The sequence below is a fragment of the Mytilus galloprovincialis genome, chromosome 7, assembly GCF_965363235.1.
Source record: "Mytilus galloprovincialis chromosome 7, xbMytGall1.hap1.1, whole genome shotgun sequence".
NCBI classification, from domain to species: Eukaryota; Metazoa; Mollusca; class Bivalvia; order Mytilida; family Mytilidae; genus Mytilus; species Mytilus galloprovincialis.
In genome coordinates this window covers 33262288-33285915 of record NC_134844.1, presented here as the reverse complement: position 1 = coordinate 33285915, position 23628 = coordinate 33262288, and the positions used below count along the sequence as shown (strand labels likewise).

Here is a 23628-nt window from a genome sequence, read left to right as displayed (position 1 = left end):
TCAATTGATTGTCAAAGGAAGTAGTTGCTAGTTGTCATTTGTTGTCAATGTTAGTAGTTGTCAATTGATAGTCAAAGGAAGTAGTTGCTAGTTGTCAATTGATTGTCAAAGTTGCTAGTTACCAATTGATTGTCAAAGTTGCTAGTTGTCAATTGATAGTCAGAGGAAGAAGTTGCTAGTTGTCAACTGATTGTTAAAGTTAAAAGTTGCTAGTTGTCAATTGATTGTCAAAGTTGCTAGTCGCTAATTGATTTTCAAAGAAAGAAGTTGATATATATTTCAATCGATTGCCAAAGTTAAAAGTTGCTAGTTATGGATCAATTGTTAAAGAAATTAATTGCTAGTTGTCAATTGATTGCCAAAGGAAGAAGTTGCTAGTTGTCAATTGATTGCCAAAGAAAGAAGTTGATATATATTTCAATCAATTGTCAAAGTTAAAAGTTGCTAGTTATCGATCAATTGTTAAAGGAAGTAATTGCTAGTTGTCAATTGATTGTCAAAGTTGCTCATTGTCAATTGATTGTCAAAGGAAGAAGTTGTTAGTTATCAATTGTTTCCCAAAGGAAGAAGTTGCTAGTTGTCAATTGATTGTCAAAGGAAGAAGTTGCTAGTTGTCAATTGATTGTCAAAGGAAGAAGTTGCTAGTTGTCAATTGATTGCCAAAAGAAGTAGTTACTAGTTGTCAATTGATAGTCAAAGGAAGAAGTTGATATATTTCAATTGATTTTCAAAGTTAAAAGTTGCTAGTTGTCAATTGATTGTCAAAGAAAGAAGTTGCTAGTTGTCAATTGATTGCCAAAGAAAGTAGTTACTAGTTGTCAATGAAAAGCATGATGAATTGAAAGTGATGTATCATCAGTTTAACTAAATTTTCATGAAAAATAATTTCTTTCCTTAAAGATCACTCACATTACACACAGATTTGCTCTCTCTGCTAGCTCTTCATTGTTAATAAAAATAAGTGTCCCTCAAAAGGGAGACAACTAAAAAAGGGATCTCTAATTACCGGGTCAATAACAGGAATTGGAAAATGGACTATTGATTTTCAAAGTTGTTTGTTGTCAACCGATAGTCAAAGTTAGTAGTTGCTTGTTGTCAATTGATAGTCAAAGTTAGTAGTTGCTTGTTGTCAATTGATAGTCAAAGTTAGTAGTTGCTTGTTGTCAATTGATTGCAAAAGCTAGTAGTTGCTAGTTGTCCATTGATTGTAAAGTTGACTGTTATGGAAAATCTGTTTCACATGATAGCAAATTTGTTCCTAATGTCATAACTACAATTCAGCTGCCTTTTCACGAATGTGACCTACCGAATTATACTTGTTTCTGGGTTTGTACTAACATGAGCAACACGACGGGTGATACATGTGGTGCAGAATCTGCTTACTCTTCCGGAGCACCTGAGATCACCCCCAGTTTTTCTTGGGGGTCGTGTTGATCAGTCTTTAATTTTCAATGTTGTGTTTTGGGAACTATTGTTTGTCTGTTTGACTTTTTCTTTTTAGCCATGCTTGGTGTTGTCAGTAAATTTTTCCATTTATGAGTTTGAAGGTCCCTCTGGTATCTTTTTCCCCTCTTTTATTTTCTTGCCATCAGGTGATAGTCTAGATTAGTAGGTATTTGTTATTAGAATGAAGTCTATATTAGAAGTTATAAACATGCCATTAATTTTATAATAATCATACTGCTTCCAATACATTAGAATAATATAAGATATATGTTTTCCTGTTACAGGTATGTGGCCAGTATTATATACATTAAAGACCATGACTTATTAGTATCAGGTGGTGGAGTAAGTATTATAATGCTATTTTTTTCTTCTCTTTTTGCTGCTTAACTCATTATTGGGGTCCCGCCAAAGGCGGTCCCCTATAGTGATCAGTCTGTCCGTCCGTCCATCCGTCTGTAACACTTTGTGATCGCTCCATATCTAGAGAACCATTATGATTTCATACTTTATACTTTACATGTTTATTAACCACCACCAGAGGGCGTGTCATGATGTATGTACAACTTCCTAGGTCAAAAAACTTTGGTTTCAGTTGACAACCCTGTGTCCTGTGGTGAAGATCGTGTCCGCTCTATATCTTGAGAACCGTTATGATTTCAAAGTTTATACTTGACATGTATATGAACCAACACCAGAGGGTGTGTCATAATTTATGAACGACTGCCTAGGGCAAAGTTCAAGGTCAAAAACTTTGGTTTCAGTTGACAACCCCATGTCCTATGGTAAAGATTGTGTCCGCTCTATATCTTGAGAACCGTTATCATTTCAAAGTTTATACTTGACATGTATATAAACCAACACCAAAGGGTGTGTCATAATTTATGTGCAACTTCCTAGGTCAAAGGTCAAGGTCAAAAACTTTGGTTTCAGTTGACAACCCCATGTCCTATGGTAAAGATCGTGTCCGCTCTATATCTTGAGAACCTTTATCATTTCAAAGTTTATACCTGACATGTTTATAAACCAACACCAAAGGGTGTGTCATAATTTATTTACAACTTCATAGGTCAAAGGTCAAGGTCAAAAACTTTGATTTCAGTTGACAAACCCATGTCCTATGGTAAAGATACAATTTTTTAATGCACATTATTCACAGCGGGGCCCACAGAGATGGCTCCCATCTCAATGATATCTAGTTGAACTTTAAATGAATGAGATTTATATATATATATATTATTGTTTTACTGTTTATATACATTGTATGTATGCTTCTTATGTTGAAATTTGAATATTCATTCATTTTATGTCAATTCTAGGGACATAAATGAAGGTTATTATTAAAAGAATATTGCAAATAATCGTGGCACAACACTCATGTATAAACGTATTTGCACTTTTGGTATTTAGCTGATTTTTTTTCTATGAATGACCTTACATCTACTCCAAATAACCTTCAGACATCAAGTAACAATCACTTTTTGATAGTGACGTCCAAATTTTGATATTACGATGTCAAAGTTTAGAGGAATTTGTGTGATTTTACATAATGGCAGAAAAATTTGCATACAAGTATAAATACATCTATTGCATACATGTAAGAGAGGTATTTCTAAAACCTCTGACCTTGCTCAAATCTTTTTGGGACTGAACGAAATTTTTCAAATGTTCCAAATTGAGTAAATTTGTCAGTTAGCAAGCTGTAGTACAGTTTTGTAGAATAACCCAATAAGAGACCCTTTATCAATATGAAGCATTGAATTTAATGCCATCAATTCAGCTATATATATATTTCAATATTCTGCAAAGCCAAATAGACACTAATAATAATAAGACTGCATGGTTCGTACTGCCAGACTGATGAAGCCCAATTTACTGTATATATATATATATCCCAAGTCAAACCTTTTTAATAAATGCAGATGAATTTTAAGTCTAAATATTTTGCACCAATGTGAACTGACTTAAGCACTAGAGTGAGGAGATCAGCTTATTATTGAAGACCTTGCAAAAAGTTCCATATTTTCATTTATCCAGTATCATTTATCTGTACATGCTTTATTTACAATACATAATTAGAAAACAAATCCCTTTTGGATTAATATTGATTATAAAATATTAATCCCACTCCCACATATGTACTACAATGTGACATGCAAATTTACAGCCGTGTGGTAATTGGTCATTATCTTATTATGGAATCATTTTAACATTAGAATAGTTAATTATTTCATGATAAAAGGCATAACGCTACATGATAATTTATTATCTGCAGTTTACAATAGGAGCTATGCTTAGTGATAAAAACATTCTACGAGGCAACAGGTTGGCAATATCTGTTGAATAAAGTACATAATTATCTCTCCAATCTGAAGGCAATTGTAGACTTATTCTTCAGTTTTACATATGTTGCCATATTAATACAAAAGGACAATTTTATGGCATTTTGTTTAGAGTGTAAAAATGATTTCAAGCTGTTTTCCTGAAATATATGACATATTGAAACTGACATCTTATGTGCATTGTCTTATCCTAAGTTTAATCAGAACATAATTTATATGTTTAGTATCAGATGGTTGCAGTGTTGTGCAATCATAATTGCGATCCATAAATCTTTTTGTTTATCTTTACCTATAGCATTAAAAGATAATGTTCTAAATGGTTTGGTTGCGTGTTATGCACACTAATTTTGAATTTATCATCTTTACTTACAATATTTTTTAAAATTTTTTTCATAATTTTTTAAAGTCAAATACATGTAGTGCTATAAAATATCTTCCATGCAGATGTTGGGTAAAAATAATTAGCAGTGGTGGATCCAGAGGGTTGGGACCCCTGCTTTTTTTGGGACGATAAATGCTTTTGAATGGGGACATATGGTAGGAACCCCCATTTTAAAAATGGCTAGATTGGCCCCTGTCTCATCTGTTGATTTTCAGATGAAAATTGGTTATTGCATCTGAGTTTCTGTGTAGTTAGCTGGTATTATCCAAACAACTCCATATTTACAGATTTAAATGCATTGTATAAATTGTACATTTGATTTCCTTAAAGATTGAGAACCAGGGGCAGATCCAGGATTTTTAGTCTGGGGAGGGAGGGGAAGCAAACTATGAGTTTTACTGAGCAGATCATGGTGAATATTTTTTGAGGTAACATTATTGAAATATTTTCTAGCATGGGTACAATGAAGATATCTAGCTGAGGACATCCTATGCTTTGCAAATTTTAGGGGCAGGGTGCATACCTGCCATGCCCCCTGTCTGAATCTGTCCCGAAGAATTATACTTTAATCTCATAATGATATAAGCAATGATATCCCAGTTAAGTTGAATTCACATACCACTAGTTTTACCTGTCAAGGATAGATCGCCACCTTGACATATTTTCTTTAAAGTTAACCAATATTGAGTCAGAAATAATCAAAATTTGTAAAGATATGTAATTTATATAATGGAATTGAAATTGTACATGTCATCTTTATTACATATTTCTTGACAACACATGTATGATGATATAGTGATGTCTGTCCACATTTTCTTAAATAACTTGAGTTTGCTACAACCAAATATCATCAAATTGTTGCATTAATATTAAATTGAGCTGCCCCTACATCTGGCCAATTTCATGGAAATGTCCATATGTTTTTTAAACAAATTGTTGAGACAAAAGTTCCATATAGGTTTTAATTTTTCTAATTTAATGTTTTTATCCCTATTTTCTGAAGTGTGTGTGTGTGTGTGTTGGGGAGGGGGGGATGTTATACATTTATTTTCCATGTCTCGTTGGAATAATAATTCTGTTTTGTAGATGATAGATCATTATACTATATTTCACTCTGTGACCTTACTATGATAAATGGTCATATACAAAAGATGAAAATCCCTATAGAATTGGATATCACTTGGTCTGAGGTCAAGGTCTAAATTACTCACTAGTCAATAAACTCAACTGAAATAAGTGCAAAAAGATGTTTCCAGATAACTATGGTTCAAGGAATTAAAATAACTGTTGTTTTTCTCTGTTTTCAGTCTTCTTTAAAAATGTTTGTTTTTATGTTTGGTTTAAACTGGTGCATGTATAAGGATTGGACACAGATCATTTATTAGCTAACAGAACTTTTTTATGCCGTAGCAGTGCCAGAGGGGCATAAAGTTTGACCCTTTTCCATCTGTATGTCTGTCCATACTTCCCAAAATTGGTTTCTGTTCTCTAACTTTAGTCTGTCTCTACGAAATGTTATGAAACTGATACATATTGCTTATTACCAGAAAACACAGATCTAGTTTGAATTTGGGAAGTGTCAATTTTACTGTTCTAGAGTTATGTCCCCTTTACAATTAAAAAAAATGTTGAATGTTTTGTTTTTGTTCGCTTACTGAAGTTTGCCTCATCAAAATCTTATGAACCTTAATTATACACAATGTTTATTTCAAGTAAAAATTTGTACTTTTACTGTTCTTATGTTATGCCCTTTATAACATTAGTTGCAAGGAATTAAAATGTTGGAATGGTCAATAGATTTACAATGAAGTTGGTCTGACCATGAAAGTGGAAGTATCTATAGATTAACCCTACAGTTGGCTGGTTTATGAAAACAGAATACATTTTCAACACTGAAATTTTCACACTTTTATCATGTATTACGACAAAGTTCAACAAAGCTTGATTACTTAAGGTAACATTTCCATTCCATGTTTGAGATAGCAACACTGGTTACAGTGGCGGATCTAGAAATTTTCATAAGTAGGGCCCACTGACTGCCTAAAAGGGGGCCCGCTCCGGTCATGCTTCAGTGATTCCCTATATAATCAACCAATTTTTTCCCAGATAAGGGGGGGGGGAGGGGGGGGCCCTTCCAAATCCCCTTCTGGGTTACTCTTTCGCTTTGTAGTGTGGATGAAGGGTAACAATGTTATACAATATCTTTTCAACTAAATCTTTTCTGATTCGTTAACTTTATTAAAGAAAAATTATAATACAAAAAGAAATACAAATGCAAATTACTTTTTTGTTGCTCCTGTAGTCCTTAACAAGATTTGACATATACAAAGCTACAAAGCAGGCTTGAAAGAGCCTCTGGCTTTCCTTGTATTTACTTTTATTCCATGTTCTAAATCAGTTGCGGATACAACAATTTCATAAGGGGGTTGGTCCACTGACTGCTATAAGATAGGGCCTGCTCAAGTCATTCCCTAAATAAATAAATAAACAAAATTTTTCCCTCAAAAGGGTAGCCCAACTCCCTTTTGCCCCCTGAATCTACTTCTGTTAATGAAATTAAACAATATATCTGATTTACTTGGAATCTGATGTTAGATAACATAGCTGAAGTAGTTTTACTTCGATTGATAAATAGACGTCTAATTTTGTGTGAATATCAACCTTAATTGTTCTATCAAATTTAAATCCAATTGTGTTATTACTTAACATCAGTTGAATTTATAGAAATGAAGTCAAAAGATACTCCTTTCATGTTGGGAAGCATTGTCATGAAGGACATTGAAGGTCAGGTAGATTCTATAGGCAAAAGTTAAAATAAAGAAACACTTTGAAGATAAAGAAAGGAAAAAAAGAAGGGTTCAATAAAAATCAGTGGCGGATCCAAAAGGGAGGGTTCCGTGGTTGGAACACCCTTTCTTTTTTAAAATCAATGCATTTGCATTGGCAGATCAAGGGGGTCCAGGGGTTGGAACCCCCCTTTTTTTTGGCCGATCAATGCATTCGAATGGGGACATATTGTTGGAATCCCCCCTTTTTAAAATGGCTGGATCCGCCCCTGATTCGAATGGGGACATATAGTTAGACCCCATCCCCCTTTTAAAAATGGCTTGGTCCATCCCTGCTTAGCATGATATTGAATCATTTATTATTGGTGTACTTTATTTCAGCAACATAAATTTGGAATTGTACTGATGTGGATATCATTTTAAAAAAAGAATTTAGATAAAGACTAAGATATAATATAACACATTTTAATTGCTCATGATAAATTAAGTATTCAAAAAATATGGCATAAAAATACAAAATTAATAATTGCTGAGATTTTTTTTCATGGATAATATGATATAGTTTGGATAAATTGTGATCCAGTTTTCATTGTTTTTTTACCAGATGTGACAGTATTCTTTTGTTAATTATGTCTAATGATATATGTGGGTGTTATTTATATTTATTGCATTATTTGTTTTGAATTGAATTACAAATAATTTTATGAAGTTCTATCTTATCAAATTATAAATGATCTTAATTAATTTTTTTGAGAGAAGATTCATTTTGAGATAATATTTCAGTCCTGTTATTATTACAACCAGATGTTGTTTAGTATTGGTGTAGAATTCAGGATAACAATAAATTGAAGATAATTAACCAATTATTTTTTAATAAAAACAATAATTGCAGAGATTGAATAAAAATTTAGGCAAATACAGTATACCAACTTATATTTGCAGAAATTTTGGGTGTTTTGCTTTTATAGTAATTTATAAATTGTTGGGTCGGGTTGTTGTCTCTTTGACACATTCCCCATTTCCATTCTCAATTTTAATGATGCACTCTTTTTCAGAAAAGATCTTAGATGATATATTTTCAATGGTTTATATTCATTTATTTTTCTTCTCAAACAAAATAGTTGCAGTATGTACAGTAAAAGGTTGACCAGTTGCCTATATGTCTTGTCAGTTATTGTTCAACTTGAAAATATCCTTGGTACATTCTCCTGGGTTTTTTTGTCAAGGAAAAAGTTTCATGAAAGAAACAGTAATTAAACAAAAACTATTTTTTGGTACAATGAACAGGTAACTAAAAGCATGAATTACATAAAATATTGGACTGTACAACATACCCCATCAACCACCATGTTCAAACTCCTCAGAGAAGTTAGACCTACAAACAAAGACAAACAAAGACCAACAATAACAAACAATAACAAACAACACATTGTCCTTTTATCCTGACTTGATACAGTACTGTAGGTCCTTTTATCCTGACTTGATACAGTACTGTAGGTCCTTTTATCCTGACTTGATACAGTACTGTAGGTCCTTCTATCCTGGCTTGATACAGTACTGTAGGTCCTTTTATCCTGACTTGATACAGTACTGTAGGTCCTTCTATCCTGACTTGATACAGTACTGTAGGTCCTTCTATCCTGACTTGATACAGTACTGTAGGTCCTTTCATCCTGACTTGATACAGTACTGTAGGTCCTTCTATCCTGACTTGATACAGTTCTGTAGGTCCTTTCATCCTGACTTGATACAGTACTGTAGGTCCTTTCATCCTGACTTGATACAGTACTGTAGGTCCTTCTATCCTGACTTGATACAGTACTGTAGGTCCTTCTGTCCTGACTTGATACAGTACTGTAGGTCCTTCTGTCCTGACTTGATACAGTACTGTAGGTCCTTCTGTCCTGACTTGATACAGTACTGTAGGTCCTTCTATCCTGGCTTGATACAGTACTGTAGGTCCTTCTATCATGACTTGATAGAGTACTGTAGGTCCTTCTATCCTGACTTGATACAGTACTGTAGGTCCTTCTATCCTGACTTGATACAGTACTGTAGCTCCTTCTATCCTGACTTGATACAGTACTGTAGGTCCTTCTATCCTGACTTGATACAGTACTGTAGGTCCTTCTATCCTGACTTGATACAGTACTGTAGGTCCTTTTATCCTGGCTTGATACAGTACTGTAGGTCCTTCTATCCTGGCTTGATACAGTACTGTAGGTCCTTCTATCCTGACTTGATACAGTACTGTAGGTCCTTCTATCCTGACTTGATACAGTACTGTAGGTCCTTCTATCCTGACTTGATACAGTACTGTAGGTCCTTCTATCCTGACTTGATACAGTACTGTAGGTCCTTCTATCCTGACTTGATACAGTACTGTAGGTCCTTCTATCCTGGCTTGATACAGTACTGTAGGTCCTTCTATCCTGACTTGATACAGTACTGTAGGTCCTTCTATCCTGACTTGATACAGTACTGTAGGTCCTTCTATCCTGACTTGATACAGTACTGTAGGTCCTTCTATCCTGACTTGATACAGTACTGTAGGTCCTTCTATCCTGACTTGATACAGTACTGTAGGTCCTTCTATCCTGGCTTGATACAGTACTGTAGGTCCTTCTATCCTGACTTGATACAGTACTGTAGGTCCTTCTATCCTGACTTCATACAGTACTGTAGGTCCTTCTATCCTGACTTGATACAGTACTGTAGGTCCTTCTATCCTGGCTTCATACAGTACTGTAGGTCCTTCTATCCTGACTTCATACAGTACTGTAGGTCCTTCTATCCTGACTTGATACAGTACTGTAGGTCCTTCTATCCTGACTTGATACAGTACTGTAGGTCCTTCTATCCTGACTTGATACAGTACTGTAGGTCCTTCTATCCTGACTTGATACAGTACTGTAGGTCCTTCTATCCTGACTTGATACAGTACTGTAGGTCATTTTATCCTGACTTGATACAGTACTGTAGGTCCTTTTATCCTGACTTGATACAGTACTGTAGGTCCTTCTATCCTGACTTGATAGAGTACTGTAGGTCCTTTTATCCTGACTTGATACAGTACTGTAGGTCCTTTTATCCTGACTTGATACAGTACTGTAGGTCCTTCTATCCTGACTTGATACAGTACTGTAGGTCCTTTTATCCTGACTCTGACTTGATACAGTACTGTAGGTCCTTCTATCCTGACTTGATACAGTACTGTAGGTCCTTCTATCCTGACTTGGTCCTTCTATCCTGACTTGATACAGTACTGTAGGTCCTTCTATCCTGACTTGATACAGTACTGTAGGTCCTTCTATCCTGACTTGATACAGTACTGTAGGTCCTTCTATCCTGACTTGATACAGTACTGTAGGTCCTTCTATCCTGACTTGATACAGTACTGTAGGTCCTTCTATCCTGACTTGATACAGTACTGTAGATCCTTTTATCCTGACTTGATACAGTACTGTGTTACGGCCAGAAATCGCCTTTAAATTGTAGCCAACAAAAGACACAAATCAATAGTAAAATTTAACAATATTTAATATACAAAAGTTTACAAAAGGTATTACACAAATATTACTGTCAACTTAACTGTCAAAATATGAGTCCAATCTTTTAACTTTATCTGTATCCGGATATCTTTCTGAATCCAATCTGAATATTACGGTCACAATCCAGTATGATGTTGTTTGTAGAATAAAAGTGTAAATCCAAATGCTATGAATATAAATGTCTATCGATGTCTAAGTCTAAGTCCAAAAGTGTGTGTTTTTAACTTTAGTGTCTGTATATATATATAATTGTCATGGAAGATTCTAGAACAGTCTATCATGGAACATTGTGGAAAATCCTGGAAAGTTACAACGGAAGTTTCTGGAATAACGTAGAAGTTTAAATTACGCATCTTTTATAAGGATCATTCTAGAAAGTTCCAATCATTCTGTGATTGTTCCAGTGATTCCTAAACTGCACAATTATAAGATTATTTGGTAAACAACTATCAGGCCATACAACACAAATTAGGCCAACATAAATAAACATAATAATTACAATATCATAACACCTCCCCCCTTAAAAGAAGTTTTAGTGTAACAAAAACTTATCATGAATAATATGAACAAAAATACATTATATATACAAAGTGATTTAATAAGCTCTAGATAAAGCATCTGCTATTACATTATCTTTACCCTTAATATGTTTTACAATTACATCATATTCCTGTAACAATAAACTCCACCTAGTCAACCTCTGATTCTTGTTTCTCATTTTATGTATGAAGGTAAGAGGATTATGATCAGTATAAACAAGAATAGGATATACAGTGGGATTCAAATATACATCAAAATGTTGAAGTGCTGACAGCATTGCAAAACACTCTTTTTCAATAGTTGAATAATTTTTCTGATGTTTATCTAATTTCTTAGAAAAATATGATATAGGTTTCTCAACATTATCATCTGTCTCTTGATATAAAACAGCTCCAATTCCTACATCGCTTGCATCAACGGCAAGTTTAAATTGTTTTTCAAAGTCTGGAGTAATCAGAACCGGACTATTAATTAAAAGTGATTTGCTATTTTCAAAAGCGTTTTGACAATTTTCACTCCAGAAAAATTTAGAATATTTTCGTAAAAGATGAGTCAGTGGTTGAACCACAGTAGCAAAATTTGAACAAAATTTTCTGTAAAATCCAATCATGCCTAAATATCTCATAAGTTGTTTTCTATATGTAGGAGGAGGAAATTTGGAAATAGCTTCCACTTTAGCCATAATAGGTTTCACTTGACCTTGGCCAACTTTATGCCCTAAATAATCAACAGTGGCCTGACAAAATTCACTTTTACCAAGATTAACAGTCAAATTTGATTGTGACAATCTATCAAAAGTATCATACAAATGTGTTAAATGCTGTTCCCAGCTATCACTACATACAATTAGATCATCAATATAAGCATAACAACAGTTTAAATCTTTTATAACATTATTGATCATTCTTTGAAATGTAGCTGGTGCACTTTTCATGCCAAACGGCATTACAGTATATTGAAATAAGCCATCTGGTGTAACAAAAGCTGATATTTCACGAGCTCTCTGTGTCAATGGAACTTGCCAATAACCTTTCAATAAATCAAATTTGCTCACAAATTTTGCTTGACCAATGTTATCAATACAATCGTCTATCCTTGGAATTGGATAGGAATCAGATTTTGGGACTGAATTTACTTTTCTGAAATCAGTCACGAAACGAAAAGTTTTATCTGGTTTTGGCACAAGGAGACAAGGAGAGCTCCATTCACTGTTACTCGGCTCAATAATATCATTGTCAAGCATATATTTAATTTCTTTTCTCATAGCTTCAAGTTTGAGTGGATTAAGCCGATAAGGATGTTGCTTAATTGGAGAAGCATCTCCTACATCAACATCATGACAAACAGCAGTGGTTTTGTTTGGCACATCTGGAAAAAGATTTTTAAAAGAAAATACCAAAGTTTTTATTTCTTCTCTACGATCAAAAGACAGATGTGCAAGTTTTGAGTCTAAATTTGACAGAATTTCTGAATTTTTCAATCTAACTGTCTCTTCCAAAGTTTTAGAACTAAAAGGTGGTTCAATTACATCTGGTTTGTCATGATTGTTCTCAAATTTAACCATGCCTAAAGTGGCAACTGGTTTACTCTCACATTCATTAGTACGCTCAAAATATGGTTTTAACATATTAATATGACACACTCTGTTTTGTTTGCGCCGACCTGGAGTTTTTACAATATAATTCAAATCATTGATTTTACTCTCTATTGTATAAGGACCACAATATTTAGCCTGTAAAGGATGTCCAGGGACTGGCAAAAATACAAGTACCTTATCACCAGGCTCAAAAACTCTATCCCTGGCATCTTTATCATACCAAATTTTCATCTTGTTCTGTACATTTTTTAAGTTTTTCTGAGCAATTTGACAAGCAGTATACAATTTTTCTTTAAATCTAGATACATAGTCTAAAAGATTCAAGTCATTATGTTCAGTAAGCCACTTTTCCTTAATCAATTTTAACGGTCCCCTTACAGTATGGCCAAATACCAACTCAAAGGGACTAAATCCAAGGGATTCTTGAACAGCCTCTCGGACTGCAAAAAGTAGAAAGTGAACTCCATCATCCCAGTCTCTGTCAAATTGAAGACAAAAAGTTCTAATCATGTTCTTCAATGTTTGATGAAAACGTTCTAGGGCACCTTGAGATTCTGGATGGTACGCACTTGATCTATACTGAGCAATCCCTAACTGGTACACGACTTGCTGAAATAAACCTGACATGAAATTTGATCCCTGGTCGGACTGTATAGACTTAGGAAGTCCTACTAATGTGAAAAATTTGATCAAAGCTTTGACGATAGTAGGTGTCTTGATATTTCTGAGCGGAATAGCTTCAGGAAAGCGGGTAGATGTACACATGATTGTCAATAAATATGCATTTCCAGTCTTGGTCTTTGGTAAAGGTCCAACACAGTCAATTAGAACTCTGCTGAAAGGTTCGTCAAAGGCTGGAATAGGCAGAAGTGGTGCTGGTGGTATTTTCTGGTTAGGTTTACCAACAACCTGGCATATATGACATGATTTGCAGTATTCTGCAACATCATTTCTAAGTTTAGGCCAGTAAAAATGCTGCAAGATCTTAAGGCAAGTCTTCCTTATACCTAAGTGTCCAGCCAAGGGGGTGTCATGGGCAAGACCAATAATTTCTTGTCTATAAACTTTAGGCACCACCACTTGGTATAGCACTCTCCATTCCCCCTCTGGGGTAGCATCAGGAGGCCTCCACTTCCTCATTAAAATACTGTCCTGATGGTAATAGCATTCGGCCACTTTGTCTGCTTCCTCCTGTGGTTGAGCCCTCTGGCTGAGCTGAAGAACCTCAGGGTCTTTATGTTGTTCTTCGAGTAAATTATTTCGGTCTAATGAATGGCTGTTTACATCTGGCCATGGCATAATAACATTTTTGTTAACACTAGGTGGTTTTATAATAGCCTTTTCTGAGTTACCAGGATCTTCAATATCAGCTATAAAAGTGTCAGAAAGGTCCATGTAATCAAACTTGTCTTCTTGCAAATTCTCATTTTGTTGTTTTCTAGCCATCGCCCTAGTAACAACACAAGCTGGATACAATTCAGCATCATCTTCAGGTGATTTAACATCCACCACCGGTTCACTGGTAACAATTGGTTCAGCAACCACTTTGTTCCTAGCTAGATCATTTCCTAGCAATAAGGTAACACCCTCAACAGGGAGATTAGGACGAACACCTACAACAACTGGTCCAGTTATCAAATCTGACTTCAGATAAATACGATGGAGAGGAACATCTATACAACCTAACTCTACACCTTGTAACAAAACGGAGGCACCAACAGAAGTATTCTCGGACAAAGGCAACACACCTTCTAACAATAAAGTCTGAGAAGCTCCAGTGTCCCGTAAAATTTTAATAGGCTGAAGAGTGGTATCATCAACAATAGCAACAAACCCATCAGACATAAAGGGTTTATATTCCTCCATATAATCACAAAAACTGGACTTAAAAGCCTGACTCGCAGGACATTCCAATGTACTGGTAATATAAGATGTCGTACAAGCACTGGTCTTCGACTTATTATCTCGTTCATTCTTCTTCTGGAGTCTAAAACAATCAGCCATCAGGTGACCAATCTTCTTACAATAAGCACAAGTCAGTGACTTCTTCTCAAAAGTATCAAATTTTGGACTAGACATATTATAACTGGACTGACTCTTATTCTGTGGAACAGGCTTACTATCAGTACGCTCAGTGCTTTGATTTTTGTAATTTCCACTGGAAGTATTAACATTTTGACTCTTGAAACTTCTTTTATGTGAAAGAGTATAATTATCTGAAATTACAGCCGCATCATGTATTGACTCAACAGTTTTGTCGTCTAAATGTGTTTTTAATTCTGAATGAACACATTGTTTAAACTCTTCTAATAACATCAATTGTCTTAGTTGATCAAAATTGTTTTTTGTTTTCTTTGAAGTAAGCCATTTATCAAATAGATCTTCTTTTTCCCGAGCAAATTCCACATAGGTTTGCGAATCAAACTTTTTATAAGATCTAAATTTCTGTCTATATGCTTCTGGTACTAGCTCATAGGCTTTCAAAATTTCCTGTTTCACAGTGTCATAATCAGAACTTTTTTCTGATGGAAGTGCGGAGTATATTTCAGCTGCCTTACCCTCAAAAACACTTTGCAGCATCGTAGTCCAATACGGCATTGGCCATTTCAAATTATTAGCAATTTTCTCAAACTGTGGAAAATATTTATCAACTGTTTTTTCACAAAATTTCGGAACCAAACGTATATTTTTTGCTGCATCAAAATAATCTGATTTCGACTGGACTTTAGTGTTGCTTTCTTCTTTGACCATTTCAATTTTCAGTTTTTCCATCTCTAGCCTTTCTCTCATTTCAAGTTCTTTTAATTTTAATTCATCTTCTTTTATTTTCTCCCTCTCCTTCATTTCCAGTTCTTTTAATTTAAATTCATCTTCTTTTTCTTTTCTCTCTATTTCCAACCTTTCCTTCATTTCCAGTTCTGCTTGTTTTAATTTAAATTCATCTTCTTTTCTTTTCTCCATCTCCTTCATTTCCAATTCTTTTAGTTTGAGTTCATGTTCTAATTCAAGCTGTTTTAATTTAAAGGCCTCAATATTTTCGACCTTAAGTTCAAGAGCCTCTTCACCTAAAATTTCTGCGTCAACTAATTTGTCTATAACCAAATTTTTTATAATTTGTTTTCTCATAGATACTTTAAAAACTAATTTCAGTTCTTTAGCAAGCAACACTAATTCCTCTTTCTTTAAATTATCAAAACTCTCCAGGTCTGGCGTTTTCAAAAATTTACCAGCATCAAATGCCATTTTGTAGAATTTTGTTGGCTAGTTATAATAAAAATATTGAATAAATTTTGAAAAAGATATTTTCGTTATCCCGGACGAGCCCCCAATTTCTGTTACGGCCAGAAATCGCCTTTAAATTGTAGCCAACAAAAGACACAAATCAATAGTAAAATTTAACAATATTTAATATACAAAAGTTTACAAAAGGTATTACACAAATATTACTGTCAACTTAACTGTCAAAATATGAGTCCAATCTTTTAACTTTATCTGTATCCGGATATCTTTCTGAATCCAATCTGAATATTACGGTCACAATCCAGTATGATGTTGTTTGTAGAATAAAAGTGTAAATCCAAATGCTATGAATATAAATGTCTATCGATGTCTAAGTCTAAGTCCAAAAGTGTGTGTTTTTAACTTTAGTGTCTGTATATATATATAATTGTCATGGAAGATTCTAGAACAGTCTATCATGGAACATTGTGGAAAATCCTGGAAAGTTACAACGGAAGTTTCTGGAATAACGTAGAAGTTTAAATTACGCATCTTTTATAAGGATCATTCTAGAAAGTTCCAATCATTCTGTGATTGTTCCAGTGATTCCTAAACTGCACAATTATAAGATTATTTGGTAAACAACTATCAGGCCATACAACACAAATTAGGCCAACATAAATAAACATAATAATTACAATATCATAACAACTGTTGCAAAGTCAAAGTAAGTAATGTCTGATACCTTTCTGGACATAGAGATAACTGAATTCACATGGTTAGAAAAGATCATAAAGTCATAAAACTTTTGAGTCAGTTTTTTGTACTCATACTCCAAAATCAACCAATTAAAAATGCTGGATTTCATGTTTCAAGCACAATGTTTGTGCTCCGAGCACTGAGCAAAGTTTTATGACTTAAAATTTTTGAGATTTATTCAGTAAAATTTGATTGTTTTTGCTTTGTCCACTTTTCATGCATTCCATCAGCTTTTGATTCTTCATTAATTTATGACAAAATGATAATATTGTTTTCTTTTATACTTTCAGGATGGTAAGGTCATTATATGGAATTTGAATGGAGAAGCTCTTTGTGAAGTTGAGTGTAAAACAGCAGAGGAAAGCTTCCTTACTGATAGTCCTATGGCTGAAGAAAGTGATAGCTATCCTGTCAAGAAATGTGTTTACAACACCAAATTAAACCTTATATGTGTTTGTTTTTATAAGTAAGTTATGTGAAGATCAAGCCTTTTTGAAGGGAGGCAGTGTTTTTATAAGTAAGTTATGATAAAGATCAAGCCTTTTTGAAGGGAGGCAGTTTGATAAAAGTACCTTATCACCACCATTTTCAGGAACTTTTCAAAGTGTTATTATTTTTGTCGAGCCTGCGACTTTAGTTGCAGAAAGCTCGACATTGATCCGGCGGCGGCGGCGACGGTGTTAGCTAACTTCTTAAAAGCTTTATATTTTAGAAAGTAGAAGACCTGGATGCTTCATTCTTTGTATATGGAGGCCTCATGATACGAAGTTTCCGTCAGTCACATGTCCAAAGTCCTTGACCTCATTTTCATGGTTCAGTGACTACTTGAAAAAAAAGTTAAAATTTTTTGTAATGTTAAGTTCTCTTTTATTATAAGTAGTAGGATAACTATATTTGGTATGTGCATACCTTGCAAGGTCCTCATGCCCGTCAGACAGTTTTCACTTGACCTCAACCTCATTTCATGGATCAGTGAACAAGGTTAAGTTTTGGTGGTCAAGTCCATATCTCAGATACTATAAGCAATAGGTCTAGTATATTCAGTGTATGGAAGGACTGTAAGGTGTACATGTCCAACTGGCAGGTGTCATCTGACCTTGACCTCATTTTCATGGTTCAGTGGTTATAATTAAGTTTTTGTGTTTTGGTCTGTTTTGCTTATACTGTATGCAATTGGTCTACTATATTTGGTGTATGAAATGATTGTAAGGTGTACATATCTAGCTGGTAGGTGTCATCTGACCTTGACCTCATTTTCATGGTTCAGTGGTCAAAGTTAAGTTTTTGAGTTTTGGTCTATTTTTCTAATACAATAAGCAATAGGCCAACTATGTTTGGTGAATGTAAATATTTTATGATCATATGTCAGTCGTGCAGATTTTATTTGACCTTGACCTCATTCTCACAGTTTATTGCTCAGTGTTAAGTTTTTGTGTTTTGGTCTGTTTTTTCTTAAACTATAAGCTGTAGGTCAACTATATTTGTTGTATGGAAGAATTGTTAGCTGTACATGTCTACCTGGCATGGTTTATCATGTTTATCTGACCTTGACATCATTTTCATGGTTCATTGATCAATGTTTGGTTTTCTTGGTTAATGTTAAGTTTATGTGACAGTTGTAATAAAGCTTTACATTTAGGACTATCAACATAAAATCAATGATTAGTAAAAAAGGCGAGACATTTCAGTGTGTGCACTCTTGTATTCAATAAATATAATTTGGCTGTTTCAATTTATAAAATCAATTATTTGATATGATTTCAAAATCAATAGAAAAATATATGTGAATAACATCAATACCTGTATTTAATACTACATCGTTAAGCAAAATATGGGAGAATAACGATCATAATTTGGTTTTAATGATAGGATGCCAGTACAAGACTGTGATGGCAGTCATCTGAAGTTCATCCGTCCGTCTGTCCCGCTTCAGGTTAAAGTTTTTGGTAGGGGTTGTTTTTGATGAAGTTGATAAAATGTTGTCATAGAACAGAAAGCAGAAGCTAGATGTCACAGATCTTGCCTTGAAAACAGTACGACACATGTGTTACTTCTCTGTTGACAACAGATGTTTGGTTGCTGTCTGTCATAGTTGTTTTTATTTATTGTTTGAGTATAAATCAGGCCATGTTTTCTCTTTTTAGCTCACTTGACCTGAAAGGTCAAGTGAGCTTTTCTCATCACTTGGCGTCCGTCGTCCGGCGTCCGTAAACTTTTACAAAAATCTTGTCCTCTGAAACTACTGGGCCAAATTTAACCAAACTTTGCCACAATCATTCTTGGGGTATCTAGTTTAAAAAATGTGTCCGATGACCTGACCATCAAACCAAGATGGCCACCATGGCTAAAAATAGAACATAAGGGTAAAATGCAGTTTTTGACTTATAACTCAAAAACAAAGCATTTAGAGCAAATCTAACAGAGTTTAATTGTTTATCAGGTCAAGTTCTATTGGCCCTGAAATTTTCAGATGGATCGAATAACTGGTTGTTGGGTTGCTGCCCCTGAATTGGTAATTTTAAGGAAATTTTGCAGTTTTTGGTTATTATCTTGAATTTTATTATAGATAGAGATAAACTGTAAACAGCAATAATGTTCAGCAAAGTAAGATCTACAAATAAGTCAACATGACCAAAATTGTCAGAGAACTCCTTAAGGAGTTATTGTCCTTTATAGTCAATATTGAACAACTTTTCGTCATTTTTGTAACTTGTACAAAAATCTTCTTTTCTAAAACTATGGGCCAAATTTAACCAAACTTGGCCACAATCATTACAAGGGTATCTATTTTAAAAAAGTGTCTAATGACCCTGCCTGCCAACCAAGATGGCTGACATCAGTATATACAGTAACAGGTGAGCGACACAGGCTCTTGAGAGCCTCTAGTTTCAATTTGTTTCTTATTGCTAAAGAGTAAGAAAGCATTCAAAATGAGTATGCTATTAGTGTTTGATGTATAATTTATGATAATTTTTCTGTTTGACATTCATATTATTATATCCATTTGATACATATGTCTATAACTTATGGTAATGTTTATTTACACCTTTCTCCCCCCACACATTGTGATGCAGTTTTACAAAATCAAAATCGAAAGCTTCTGATTTTAATTGACCTTTTGATAAATAAATGTCAATATTTTCAGAAAATTGATTTTCAAGGTGAATGAGATTTATTTCGAATCAAATTTTTGAGACACATGTGACATTTATATGACTTTTTTTGCAGAATGTTGCCTTGGGTTCACAAAACATTGGAAATCATGATTACATAAATATTTACATGTATGACAAAAAACAGCTAGTTCAAGTTGTGAAAATTATCATTGAATAATACATAAAAAACACAACTTTGTGTTATAGAAAGAAACTTAAGTATGCTAACATTAATATACCTTTGTTGCTTCAAGAGCTTTTTTTGTTATATTCAACTGATTAAGGATACAAATTTGCATGCCATAGGACTGATGATCATAAAAAAGATATGCTATTATAAAGTTTAAAAAAGTAATAATATTTTCTGAATTTTCTTTTAGTTCTACTAGAGTACATGTATACAAATTGAACATCACAGATGGTGTGATTAGCTGTGATTTATGTGATGTTATATTGGTTAACAAGGAACCCTGGGATATCTGCTGTGATTCATGTCAAAACTTGAATGTGTTACAGCCAGTAGAAGGGGAGACAATCGTAGTATACAATTTGGTTTGTCAGAATGATACAGTAAAGGTTTGTATTGAAATAATATAGACTTCTTATATAGAAAAAACACTGACATTAATTAGCAAAACAGAGTTAGACCAGACCTGGCACTTCTTCTTTAGGACAACTGTTATGGGATATTACTTGAACTGAAGTTAAAGCAGTTATTGTAGCTGCTCTTAAACCATTTATGATTACTTTTAATTTACAACAAGAAAGAGGATATTTTTGAAAAATAATGCTTAAATGAATTGGTTTTTAGCATATTTTTTTATGAGATCAGCCATAGCTTAAACATTTGTTCTTGCACCTCTTGCTGTAAAATAATTTTGATGTGGATTCATAATTAATGATTGATCATGGATTACTTTTATGTATTTTTTCTGTATTTTGTGGGTAAAGGCTTATCATCAATTCAAATTTTCAACAGAGTAGAAGTTTTGTATCGTTTTTTTTTTTTTTGGCAAAACCAAGTTATCATAATGCATTAAGATACATGTAGAAATTTTCTGCTATCTTCGAAAATCAATTTTCATGAAAATGAACGAATTAACAGTAGTTTTTTAGATGTGATCACTTTTCTGCATTAAAATGTTTTTTTTTTGCTGATATTTTTTTTATCTTATAGGCAGTGAAAGCAAAATCAGAAACTTCAGATCCCTGGGTAACAGCATTAGAGAATTTAAACAAAGACTGGATGTTTTTCCAAGGTAGGTTATTAAGTATCAGAAGAAGAACAAAGCTAAAGCAGGGTATAGTGTTTTGTTAATAAATTTTGAGTTTGTCCTATTAAAGTCTTAAATGTTCATTAATATTGAAATAGAATCCTATCTTGAATGAATTAACAAGATAAAAATCATTTAAAATTTGAAATAAACATTTCTCACATTCATAATTTCAGAATGTAAGTCTATTTAAGAAAACTCCTTCTGAAGCAGATTTATTCTGACATTCTGTCAATCAAGTCTATGCTCTTATTTAAAATAATAGTCAATCAGTTTAATATTTAGTTTTTTTAACTTGCTTAATTCAAACAAAGTTGTGGTCTTGATTTATAAAAATTTAAAAACTATATGCCTAGATATAATCTGCAATTAACAGTCATAAATAAACTTATCATAGATACCAGGATTGAAATTTTATATTTATGCCAGGCACATGTTTCATCTCCAAATAAATGTCCACCAAAAAAATCATCATTTCATTACTATAACGGATATGAAGTTTTAAATAAATTCCCTGTACTTAGTACTAATTAAGGAAGTTCAGAGAGAGCATGTCCAAAGAAATGAAGCAAAACCCATAAGAAATAAATATTAAAACAGCTTGTATTTGAAAAAGGAAGTAAAATGATATTTAAAAAATAATACTATGGTTTATGAACAGCTGTCTTATTTTAACTTATACATTTTACTTTTTTATAACTTGAAGTAAATGTTAATTTATTGGAAACTGATTGCTCCTTTAGAGTTTGATTGCAAAAAGACTACTGAAAGTCATAAATTGGTTGAGAAAAAACATATCTGGGTAAAAAATAAAACTGTGGTAAACACATCAACTATAAGAGGAAAACAACGAAACAACAGAAACAATGAAGTGCAACAAAAAACCAAAACGACAATGCAATACACACAGAAACAATCTATAAGATAACAACTGCCATTTTCCCCGACTTGGTACAGGATATTTTAATAAAAAAAAAAAAATGGTGGGTTGAACCTGGATTTGCAGCATTGTATAAGATACCACACTTGAATCCAGCATATTATACACCAAAACATCAAGAAAAATCCAACTATGAAAGGAAGGGCATCTCTATATCTCATGTACTGGATAATTGAGGTCTAACCCTATCAAATTTCACCGAATTATTAGTGTCAGTTTAATGAGTTTTTATGGGTTTGACTGTCCCTCTGGTATTTTTGGCTCCTCTTTTAGTGATCTTTGCAATATACAGAATTGCATTAATATCAGATGATGTAAGATTTTTAAAACATATTATTTCAATTAAATAACTTAGTTTCAAATTATTACATCCTTATTGTGCTTGCATGTATATTAATAAAATTTAATATTTATTGTAGCATCAGAAGATCTTCCAAGTATGTACCAAGGGTTGACGAAACAAAAAATAGACCAGAATATGAAAGACTATATGGAAAAGAAACAAATTAGACTAAGTGGACAAAAAATTCCACAACCACCTCCAAAAAAGGTTAAACAGAGATAATGACAATAAATTAAAATATATACCAGTATATGAATTTGTTTTATTCTTTTCTACAATTATCCAGAAGTCATTCTAATTTATCATTGACATCATGTCTGACATGAAGTTGATTTAGGATGACTTGGACTGACTAAGCATACTTCTCTTGGACAAAGAAACTAGAAACCACATTTCACAATCTTTAAAGCTGTTTTGCCTAACTATCATACCATTATAGCTGAAAATAAAATGATCTTTACATGTGAAGTACATTTTAAAAATAAGCAGATGTGGTATGATTGCCAATGAAACAACTGTCTAACAAAATCAAATGAAGTGTTGTCTGCTTTCATTCAAATATTTGTGTTTTTATATAAAACTGATTGGTTCCAATGTATTTATGGTATTGATTGGTGTAAGCTTTCATAAAATATATGTTTTTCATTGCTCTGGTATAGCAGTTTGATGGGTAGTTAATAATGTTATTTAAGTTAAGTTGGGAAATAGGTATGATGTATAATTTCGTGGAACAAACTCTTTCCATTTTTTCAACTTACTATAAGCAGAGGAATAGCATTTGTTTTTGTTTTTGTTTATCTCTAAAACAAAAGTGTGGCCAACAATGGCGACTGAAAACTCACACCTCATTGCACTTTCAAGATAGCCCCTGTTATCAGTTTGTTTGGAATTATTTGCTAGATGTGAATCACACTACATCTTTGCATTTTAGAACACAGATACAGGGTAATGTAAGCAAATTAAAGACTTAAACAAGCAATTAATCAATGCTGTTTATATAAGGAGATATGATAAGAGTCATTATTTGGTTCCTGAAATTACATAAATAAATGTATTATTCTGGCCCTTCAAAAATATGTTGAGTAAAAGGATAACAAAAGAGTCAGCTTACACCTTAGGTAAAATGCAGAAAACCAACTTTGTGTTAATAGATATAAGAAGATGTGGTATGAGACAACTCTCCATTCAAATAACAATTTATAAAAGTAAACCATGAAGCCTTTCTTCAAGGGATGGTAATCGTATAGAAGAAGATCAAAGTTTCACAACTATTTATATACTCATATTTTTTTTTGCT

General features: G+C 33.4%; 1 protein-coding gene across 1 annotated transcript in view; it reads left to right on the top strand.

Annotated features, from left to right (window-relative positions):
- The window catches only part of LOC143084185 (tRNA (guanine-N(7)-)-methyltransferase non-catalytic subunit wdr4-like), an 81464-nt gene extending 58883 nt beyond the window's left edge, over positions 1–22581 (top strand). The window contains exons 7-11 of the mRNA XM_076260596.1: positions 1731–1788; positions 16910–17085; positions 20155–20350; positions 20952–21033; positions 22408–22581. Coding sequence (XP_076116711.1) covers positions 1731–1788; positions 16910–17085; positions 20155–20350; positions 20952–21033; positions 22408–22553 — 658 coding nt within the window. The 3' untranslated portion in view covers positions 22554–22581. The remainder of the gene's footprint in view (positions 1–1730; positions 1789–16909; positions 17086–20154; positions 20351–20951; positions 21034–22407) is intronic.
- Positions 22582–23628: the final 1047 nt, after the last annotated feature.